Source organism: Podarcis tiliguerta (genome assembly GCF_965153285.1).
Source record: "Podarcis tiliguerta genome assembly, chromosome: 6".
NCBI lineage: Eukaryota > Metazoa > Chordata > Lepidosauria > Squamata > Lacertidae > Podarcis > Podarcis tiliguerta.
In genome coordinates this window covers 28,127,638-28,138,737 of record NC_139539.1, presented here as the reverse complement: position 1 = coordinate 28,138,737, position 11,100 = coordinate 28,127,638, and the positions used below count along the sequence as shown (strand labels likewise).

At 44.8% G+C, this 11,100-nt stretch overlaps 1 protein-coding gene across 1 annotated transcript in view; it reads right to left on the bottom strand.

Annotated features, from left to right (window-relative positions):
- Nucleotides 1-984: 984 nt before the first annotated feature.
- Nucleotides 985-11,100, bottom strand: part of AHCY (adenosylhomocysteinase) — a 30,974-nt gene continuing 20,858 nt past the window's right edge. The window contains exons 9-10 of the mRNA XM_083446658.1: nt 4,364-4,558; nt 985-1,918 (exon numbers count right to left, since the gene is read on the bottom strand). Of these exons, the coding sequence (XP_083302784.1) occupies nt 1,787-1,918; nt 4,364-4,558 (327 nt within the window). The 3' untranslated portion in view covers nt 985-1,786. The remainder of the gene's footprint in view (nt 1,919-4,363; nt 4,559-11,100) is intronic.

Sequence of the window (11,100 nt, the reverse complement as noted above, 5' to 3'; positions counted from 1 at the left end):
CAGAATTTGTGGCACAGATACCGAAAATCATGATGAAATCCCATATAAGTGCACACACAGAGCTGGATCACATAAGGCCATCTTGACCCAACTGTGCACATGGCGAGAGCAAAAAGAAAGTCGCCTATGAAGAATTGAGCTTCAACATCACTGGATGTGTGAATTGATCCAAGTACTGCAGGGAGCTTAAAAACAGATTCTGGGCATTAGTATTCTCCAGCCCTATTGGTTTATGGAGACTTTCCTGTTAGGATTAATGACAAAGTTGTTGAACTTGCTTCTTGGGGGTGGGGTCAAAGTTGTTGAGCTCTTTTCGGGAACATCTCCCCCCAGGCATTTTGCTGATTCAGCAAAAATCCGCCCAGACGCAATTGCTGAGCAATTCCAGGATGTGTCTAGGAAAACCTGGACGTATGGCAGCCCTACCCACCCCTGAAATTGGCTCAGGGTGGTTGGGAGAACCCCCAGAACAGCACACGGGAGGAGGAGGGGCCATTTCATTTGACAAGCTTAAATGCTTGGAGATGAAATGTTCATCATTGCACAACAGTGAATTCCACCCTTAGACTCCACATTTTGGGGGTGAGCACTCAAATTTCCCATTTCAAATACCCCATACACCTGTGCATGAAAATCAGTGCCTGCCCTGAGCCATTGCTATAATATTGTAGACTTCCTCTCATACTGTCATTCTTTGGAATTTACTGTCACAGGATATGATGCTGGGTGCTACAAGAACTGCCTTCAGAAAAGGACTATAGGCTGAAGCCTATAGTCATATGTCATTAAGCCTATGTCATAACCAGAGCAGACTCACTGAAATTAGTGGACATTACATGACTAACAAAAAAATCAATTGATTCCAATGGTTATACTCTGGATGCAACCCTATATATTCACAGAATATTGACAAAGTCGTCTGCTTAAAAGTGGCCTTAAATAGGTGAATGTTTAAGATGACAATGTGAAGTGATAGCAATATCATAAAGAAAAACAAGGCAACCATTGCAGATTTTATTAAGAAAACTTGTTTTAAGACACTATGACAGGCACAAGATTCAAAAATTAGGCCCAAGTAGACATTCACCACTGGCATCTTTGGAGAACTGGCTGCTCCAACCCCTGGCTCCAGGATTATAATTTTGTTACACACAAAAGTAATTGCTTCTAGATGTTGCCTCTCTGGACACATTCAGGCCCATTCTTACTATGGAGACTATATATGCAAAGGTGGGATCATGTTATATTGCCCAAAAGCTAGATCTGGACCAGCTTCTGTGATCCGAGAGATCCAGTGAGCAGATGCAAGCAAATCCTGCATTTTTGTTTCAGGTCAACCCCAGCCAAGTTCCAGTTATCTAGGCATGATGTAGCAGCTAGGTAAAAAGTCTGCTGTGCAGTGTGGCCTGTACTTTACAACAGCAAGAGAAGGATCACTCCAGGTACCTGAAGATGCAAAGGAGCTGCCTCTGGAAACACAGACCTGAAGATAAGTGAATTGGCAGACTCCTCGTAGACCTTCCAGCATGGCAACTGCTCTGCTGAGGAGCCGGCCGCACAGTTTGAGAAAAAAGTACTTGGGGAAAGTCATGGGGACTTCACACTAAAAAAGAAATATGGGCTGAGATGTGAGTGGGGAGAGCAAAATGTGACAATGTAGAACCGCTATTAAATGCTTATACAAAAAGTGACTGGGGTGGAGCCGTCTGCTGAATCCCAGCAGGGAAGCAAGTACTTTGAAAGATTTACGTCCCTGTGTCTTGATCTTTGGGGCTCTGCTAGCTGCTCAGTATCTGTAATGATCTGGTTTGAAGGGGCCGTCTTTGGGTATTCCCAGGTACTTCGCCTGCTTATCGGTCAGCTTTGTTAGCTTCACGCCAAGTTTATCCAGGTGAGCAGCAGCCACAGCTTCATCCAGCTGAAAGAAAGAAAGGAGAGGAAATAGTTTAAAGGATGTAAAAGACTAAGCTGTACTATTATGGAGCTGAGGAGGCTGCCTTATTTTGCATCAGACTATAGGTCCATTTAGCTCCATATTGCTTACATTGACTGGCATCAGCATACACCCCCCCCCCAATGAGGTACCGTATTTTTCGCACCATAGGGCGCACCGGACCATAGGGCGCACCCAGTTTTTAGGGGGGGAAATCAAGGGGAAAAATATTTTTCCCCCCCCAGCCCCAAAGAGCAGCGTACAGGCTGCGCACAACCTCTCCCTGCCGGAGGGGTTGCGCGCGGCTATGGAGGAAGCCAAGGCAGAGAGCAGGATGGATCCCGCTCGCTGTTTTGGCTTCATTTTTAGCCCAGCGCAATCTCTCCTTGCCAGGAGACGCTGCGCAGGGCTAAAGAATCCATAGCCCCGTGCAGCCTCTCCTTGCCGGAGGGGTTGCGCTCAGCTATGGAGGAAGCCAAGGCAGAGAGCAGGATGGATCCCGCTCGCTGTTTTGGCTTCCCCTTTAGCCCCGTGCAGCCTCTCCTTGCCGGGAGACGCTGCACAGGGATTTCCTGGCTTTACTGGGAGGTGGGGGGATTCCCTCACCTCTCCCCAAAGCCCGCAGAAGACGCGCAACCCCTTTAAAGAGATCGCGGCTTCTCCTGGCTTTCCTGGGAAGTGGGGGAATTCCCCCACCTCCCGCAAAACCGGCAGAAGCCGCACGCACTTTAAAAGGGCTGCACGGCTTCTCTTGGCTTTCCTGGGAGGTGGGGGAATTCCCTCACCTCTCGCAAAAGCCCGCTTTAGCCCCACGCGCGCTCTCCCGACTGGAGAGGTGACGCGCAGCTATAGAGGCTCCTGCCATAGGCGCGTGTCACCTCTCCAGCTGGGAGAGGGTCGCGGGGTGCTGCTTTAGCCCTGCGAGTGCTCTCCCAGCTGGAGAGGTGACATGCGACTATAGAGGCTCCTGCCATAGCCGCGTGTCACCTCTCCAGCCGGGAGAGGGTTGCGGGGCTATAGTGTCTTCGCTCCATAGGACGCACACACATTTCCCCTTCATTTTTGAAGGGGAAAAAGTGCGTCCTATAGAGCGAAAAATACGGTATATGGCCCCATCCCCTGGTAAGGACAGGCAATGAGCCAAGGCTGTGCACACTGTGCAATTGCCAAAATTTTCTTCAGCATCCCAAGATTGTTGTAATGCTGGCACATAGTGACTCCAGGTTCATCGGGGAAGTGTCCTCAACAGCAAAATTTATTTGGGACTCATATTTCCCAGGGGACTAGTCTAAACGGAAAAGCTCTTCCAGCAAGTATGTGCGTCAGCTGGTTGTGCACAGGTTTATGTTATTTACCAAAGGGAAAATCTTTTCTAATCACTTCTGGCTGAATTTCAAAGACGACTAAGCCTAGGCCAAGCACCAAACAACTACCATCTTGTCAAAATCACAGGCTTGTTTTAGAAAATTGAGGCCAGACGACTCTTTTTGTTTTTAGTAATTTATTACATCTCTCAAACCTGCATCCTCTTTCAGAACAAAGAAATTCACTGATAATTAATAATTCACTCATAATGAAGGATAAACCCAGGGAAATAAAATGGCAAAAAGGACAAAGACAGGGTGGACACTTGGACAATTAGGAACAGATTGTGACTGCCTTTGCTCAGATGTTCAAGCAGTTGTAGATTCCCCTTTATCCATCATGCCTATACAAAAGAACAAGCTACAACTGGGCTCCAGAAGGAACAACAAAGAATGAGGACAAACTCCCATTTCTCCTTTGATTACATATGAAACACTTCTGTGCACCAACTCCTTTGGAAAGCAAGGGTTTGGGGACAAATTGATCTTTTCCAGGAATGCAAGGCAACACCAAAGCAGAAAATAAAACTCACAAGACCCCTGAGCAATGGTTCTTGACCCGTGACACGCAAGATTAATCTGTCTAAAGAAGCATTCTTTGCAGAAGTTGAAAACATATTCAAATATGATCTAGCGCACAGGTTGGCTCGTTGATACTGTACAAAGTATGAGGCTTTTCTAGACTAGGGGTAGCCAATATGGCGCTCCCATCATTCCATGCTATTATGGTCAATGGTCAAGGATGATGGGAGCCAAGGTCCAACAACAGCTGGAGGAAGCATTGATGGCAATCATTACATTGCACAATTAAGAGCAGTTGGTGCAAGGACCTGAGGGCTGGGGAGCCCCTAGTTCAAACCATATCACAGCCATAAACTCACCGACATTCGAATCAAGGGGCATAGGAAGCTGCCTTCAGTCAGCGCAGACCTTTCATCAGTCTACTCTGACTGGTAGCAGCTTTCCAGAGTCTCAAGTCAGTTTATCTCCTCCTCTACCCCCAACAAAAGCTACTTTTATACCACTTTCATCCAAAGAAACACAGGACCTAAGTCTGAACACTCACCTTCTTTGGGAGAATATGGACTCCTACTGCATACTTGTCAGGATGTGTCCAGAGCTCTATCTGTGCCAGAACTTGGTTGGTGAAGGAGTTGCTCATAACAAAGCTGGGGTGGCCCATGGCACACCCCAAGTTCACCAGCCGGCCTTCTGCTAGGAGTATGATGTGGCGGCCATTTTTTAGCGTGTAGCGGTCCACCTGAATAGGAAAAAAAGACCCAGTGAGAGCTAAGGAGTGAGTCAGGGAAAGACACAGAGGCATTATTACAAGCTCTGCTAGGCTGCCAGGTATGGGGAATGATGAAGAAGAAGAGTTTGGATTTGATATCCCGTTTTATCACTACCCGAAGGAGTCTCAAAGCGACTAACATTCTCCGTTCCCTTCCTCCTCCACAACAAACACTCTGTGAGGTGAGTGGGGCTGAGAGACTTCAGAGAAGTGTGACTAGCCCAAGGTCACCCAGCAGCTGCATGTGGAGGAGCAGAGACCCGAACCCGGTTCACCAGATTACGAGTCCACCGCTCTTAACCACTACACCACACTGGCTCTCACTGATGCACATGAGGAGGAAGAGGATAGCATCGGGGGGCGGGGGCGGTAAAAACCTTGGGATCAAAAGCTTTAATCCTTAGTTCAGCAACCACTGCAGAACAGGCAGAAAATGATTAACTGATCCTGATATGAAAGAACACTGGAAGCCACCATCTAGTTCAGCATTGCCTGAAACCCTGAAGAGCCACTGCCAGACAGTGTAGGCTCTACAGACTGGAAGTGGTTCTCTGGGCTTTCAGACAGCAGGCATCCCCAACCCTATCTGAAAATGTCAGTGATTGAACCCAGAACCTCCTGAATACAGAGCCGATGGTCGACCCCAAGCTACAGCCCTTCTCCAGTCTTCTTCACTGTATTATCTACACAGTCAGTATATTAAAATATAACGCAACAAATGATAAGAACCATGTCCCTTGAGGAGGTTATTAAGTGGCAGTACAGTTCCTAGACAAATGGCTTTTCAGAATGCACCAGTCTGCCAAACCTTTCTTGGTTGAGAACAACAAACTCTGGATTAAAGGAATCAAGGCCATAATCTTTACAGTGGTACCTCAGGTTAAGTACTTAATTCGTTCCGGAGGTCCATTCTTAACCTGAAACTGTTCTTAACCTGAAGCACCACTTAACCTGAAGCTAATGGGGCCTCCTGCTGCCGCTGTGCCGCCAGAGCACAATTTCTGTTCTCATCCTGAAGCAAACTTCTTAACCCAAGGTACTGTTTCTGGGTTAGCGGAGTCTATAACCTGAAGCATATGTAACCTGAAGCGTATGTAACCCAAGGTACCACTGTATATGTGCTTTCTTGATTTGTGCACTACTGAACACCGTGGAATTTAGCATGCATAGGGATTGCCCTGCATGACAAAGCATAAGCTTTTTCACAGCAGGTTGTGTACTAAAAAGGAAGGCACTACTCCCCAAGGCACTACTCCCCACACCCATGTGTGGGGCTACATGGGTCTTTTCACAGATCCAGTGAAAAAATAATAATCTGTGGCCAATGAAGTACAACAGTATTTTGTGCCGCAATTGAGTGCTTTAGAAGGTATTCATCCTGTGGATGTCTGTTGTTCCTGTGGACAACAGACATCTCAATTCATGGTGTTATGAGGCAACAGCCTCAATGTCAGCAGCTGCCATTTTCCAGTGAAACAAGAAAACCAAAACTGCAGGAAAGAGATGGAGTGAGGAAAAAGGTCTAGGAACTGACACACCCGAAGGAAGCAAAAGAGCCACAGCTATCTGGGCGCTGAATATCCAGTCTGCAGACTATCCTCAATGGAACCAGTTTGCCTTTTGCAAATTAACAGATTAATTCAATCCTGACTAGAACTAGGCTATGATGAATGGGTGATTGAGGAAACCCACAGAGCCCTATTCAAACCTCCAGAGGCATAGGCACAACAGAGAGAAACAATACTTAAGCTCCTGCCCTAGAAAGTGAAAGAAAGATGATTCTCTCATTGGAAAGGAACACACAGCACTCATCTTATGATGATCATGAGGTATTCATCTTTTTAAGAGCTTGCACCAGACACTCTGGACAGGATATTGGACTTAAGAAGCAGTACGGCAGCACTAGAGAAGGCAAGTGAGGATTCCCATTTATGCATCGAGTGTACTAGAAAATACAGGTTTGGGGATCCTCCAGATGACCTGCTTAATTGAACATTCATCTCAATTTGCTAACACAGAGGTTAGATGTATATCAGGTCTTTATTGATCCTCTTTATTCATTCCTATTTGTTTGCAGGGTCATTATTTGACAATAAGCATTCATCCTGATTTGCTTGAGGGGTGTTTATATGTCTTCCCATTACTCATTCACCCAGTCCACACTTTCAGGACATTTCCCCATCATGTTCCAAACCACAAAGCATCCAATTCTTTTTTTAAAGTGTATTTCCTTGGGTGACAGAGCCCTTTAACTCACTTTAATTGTGCAAGACTAGAGAAGGCTGGTCCAAAGGCTGAGTGGGGAGGGAGAACAGTTTGGTATTTTACGCATATTGGGTTCAGGTGAAGTTTGTAAGCATGAGAAAAGGGAAGAATTATCAGCTGATGATTCATTAGAAAATGGGGCAAAAACTGATACATCAAGGTTTCATGTTTGCTGAATGCTAAAATGGAGAATATGCAGAATTGGGAGGAAGACTGGATAAAGAGGTGATAGCAGAGGACTAAGGAGATATTTGGAACCACAGTGCATCTATGTAAGTGTGTCTACTAGAGACATTTCTTTTAAAATTATGAGCAGATGGTATACCATGCTGGAACTAATTAAAAATATACCAAAAAAAATGAGAAATAGTAAATGTGAAGAACAAGGAAATTATTTTCACATGATGTGGTCATATAAATATATACAAGAGTTCTGGGGAGAATGTTTTTTGATCAAAACTGAACAGATGACAGGTTATACTGTGTTTCTTGATTTACAATTTACCCTATTAAATAAAGATTTATCATAAATGGTACAAAACTATGCTTATTTCATTGTAAAAGAAAATTGCTCATTGAACCTTTGTTTTATGTATTTGTATGTAATTTACGCTGGGTTGTGCCTCCCTGGGGAGAGCATTCCACAAACAGCGAGTCAGCACGGGAAAAGGCCATTCTTGGGTTGCCACCCTCCAGACCTCTCGTTTAGGGCCTCAGAGGATGATTGCAGGGTCTAGGTAGGCTCATATAGGCAGATGTGATCCTTGAGGTATTATAGGTCAAAACCAGCAGTTTGAAATGAGCCTAGAAACTAATTGGCAGCCAGTGGAGTATTGATGTAATGGGCTAACTTCCCCTTCCCCTCTCTCCTCTCCTAGCATGCCCCGCTAAATGTGTTCTGCAAGTTACCCCAACCTTGCAGGGCAGAAACGGGGAAGGGGACAGGAGTTCAGTTGCAAAAGCAGAAACCATAGCACTAGCAGAAGTACCTCACTGGATGCCGCCCTTAGAATTCCCAAGCAACATGAGGCTTGAGGGTGCTAATATAATAAATAGATAAATATATGCGTACACACACACAGGTATGCACACATCCTAGGAGAGCGTGCTTACCTGGCTCTTAGCTGATACAATAAAGAGAACCGCCTGTCTAGACTCCATCTGGAATGTCCCGTCAGCAACACACATATGGATGCGTTGGATTCAATGTCAAAAAAACCTCAGTATAAATGTTCTTGATGACTAGCAGCCTATGCTTCAGTAAAATGGGCATGTGCACGCATGAAAAAGGAGCTGAAAACAGTTTGCAGAGGTTATCTTTGAAGGAGATCACTCAAAAGCCTGGTTCTAACAGAATAAGGTCTTTCCTTAGGAATTCCATTATGATGGTTCCAATCCCATATGCCTCACGCTCTGATCCAATTACTCTTCTGACAACAAGTATTCTTGCTTAGGTTGTATACTGTGGCTTTTAAGAAAGGGGGGGGTTGTTTTTTATGTTAGATGGCACAATGGGGAAGGAGTGTCTTCTGATGTTGCCACACTAAAAGATGTATCATATTCTCAGCACCTGGAATATTTCAGAACTAGTTAGCACGTTGCCTTGGAAAAATGTTCCATATATTCCCTTCAGAAAAGAAAAAGGGAGGATGACAATGTGTTTCTGAAAAGCTCCAGGCCTCCAGCCACCTTTGAGTAAATGGAAACCAGTAGCTGAACACACAAGGAAAGGGGCAAGAGGGAAATGTGGACTTGCCATTGACAGGATACACTAACCATGACTGCAGATCTGTGGTAGAAAATCATGACACAACCCAGAGCAGTTGCGGCACAAAGTGAGAGTTTTGCCAGGCTGGTTTCTAATATACATTTAATACAAGCCAGGCCTGCCAAAGCAGTTAAAATGGGACCATGTCTAATCCTAAAAGGCTGAGGTCATTTTACTGAAGGTGTGCAGATTAACAACATCAGCCTGAAGAGTGCAAGAGGAACAAAACTTCACCTTTCATCCTGTTATGCATTCAGGATGGGCAATTGAGCCATTCCAGCCTCCAGGTCTGGTTTCAGAGAAGTGTCTGAGAAAGGTACCTGCCAGGGACCCAAGTCTCCTGTTTTAATTTGTATCTCTCTCTCTCTCTCTCTCTCTCTCTCTCTCTGTGTGTGTGTGTGTGTGTGTGCATTTAATGGGTTTCTTCTATTCCATGCTTTTATTTTTCAATGTTTATATTTTAATCTTCCAATCTAATTGTAGATTTTAATTATGGAACTTCGTGTAATTGGTTTTATACTTCTAAGCTGCTCAGAAGTCTACTTTGACATTAAGCAGTATATAAATTAATTTAAAAGTACACCATGAGTTTCTAGTGTTTAACCAGAAACAGGGATAACCTCTTTATACTTTATGTGTGTCACAAAATACGTTAGACATCTCTCCCTTCCATCTCAAAAAGTGTCTGCATGAACTCGCAAGGTTCTAAAATGTTATTCACAGTTTTTCGTCAGTGAAACGAAATAAATTTCCATAGTTCCAAAGCTATAATTGCTGCTTTTTACATTCCCTCCTATAGCTGATGCTTTCTGGCTCCCAGAATTGGTCCAAAACAGGGGCAGGGTCACATTCCCTTCTGATCATCCATTTATGGGCCACATGTCTGTGGTAGGCAGGTCTAGAGACAAAATAGGCCCAGCCGTGAATTTTAAATTTTACCTTTGTAGAGTAAGGTAGCTTCTATACATAAACCTAACTCTATTCAGGCAAGCAACAGGCATGATCAGAGACATATTCCAGCCCAGCGAAAACACCCAAGGAGGGTACAAAGCAGACTAAGGAGGCGGGGGGTGATCTGGGGAGAAATCAGAGGGCAAGACAGAGAAGCCTTGTGGGCTGCATTCAACACCTGGAGCCTGAGGTCCTCAACCCAGCCTGTAACTTTTAACGATTTAGATCAGCAACTGTTTAATGCTGCCTATCTCCCCTGTGGTGATAAGGGGGTAGAAGAGAGTATTGAATGGTTTCTTTAAATATGAAGGTTCATTATTGTTCCACAAGATGTGTATTTCTTTAAGAGCCAGAGCAAATAACGTGACCTAGTTTTACAGCTGTGAAGCAGTATAGCAGGTGCTGTTAAGTTATGTTACTTAAGCTGTTGGGTACAGTATATAAAGAGCAGCACCTAGCTCTCTCAGTACCCTGGGGGATGGGATATGCTTATTGATATATTTAGTGTAAAATGAGTTTTTGTTATTAAAACCTAGCAAAAGTTATTTTTGCGTTCCTTGTAATGTGTGGTCATAGAATCATAGAATCATAGAGTTGGAAGAGACCACAAGGGTCATCGAGTCCAACCCCCTGCCAAGCAGGAAACACCATCAGAGCACTCCTGACATATGGTTGTCAAGCCTCTGCTTAAAAACCTCCAAAGAAGGAGACTCCACCACACTCCTTGGCAGCAAATTCCACTGTCGAACAGCTCTTACTGTCAGGAAGTTCTTCCTAATGTTTAGGTGGAATCTTCTTTCTTGTAGTTTGGATCCATTGCTCCGTGTCCGCTTCTCTGGAGCAGCAGAAAACAATCTTTCTCCCTCCTCTATGTGACATCCTTTTATATATTTGAACATGGTTATCATATCACCCCTTAACCTCCTCTTCTCTAGGCTAAACATGCCCAGCTCCCTTAGCCGTTCCTCATAAGGCATCGTTTCCAGGCCTTTGACCATTTTGGTTGCCCTCCTCTGGACACGTTCCAGTTTGTCAGTGTCCTTCTTGAACTGTGGTGCCCAGAACTGGACACAGTACTCCAGGTGAGGTCTGACCAGAGCAGAATACAGTGGCACTATAACTTCCCTTGATCTAGATGATATACTCCTATTGATGCAGCCCAGAATTGCATTGGCTTTTTTAGCTGCCGCGTCACACTGTCGGCTCATGTCAAGTTTGTGGTCAACCAAGACTCCTAGATCCTTTTCACATGTACTGCTCTCAAGCCAGGTGTCACCCATCTTGTATTTGTGCCTCTCATTTTTTTTGCCCAAGTGCAATACTTTATATTTCTCCCTGTTAAAATTCATCTTGTTTGTTTTGGCCCAGTTCTCTAATCTGTCAAGGTCGTTTTGAAGTATGATCCTGTCCTCTGGGGTGTTAGCCACCCCTCCCAGTTTGGTGTCATCTGCAAATTTGATCAGGATGCCCTTGAGTCCATCATCCAAGTCGTTGATAAAGATGTTGAATAAGACCGGGCCCAAGACAG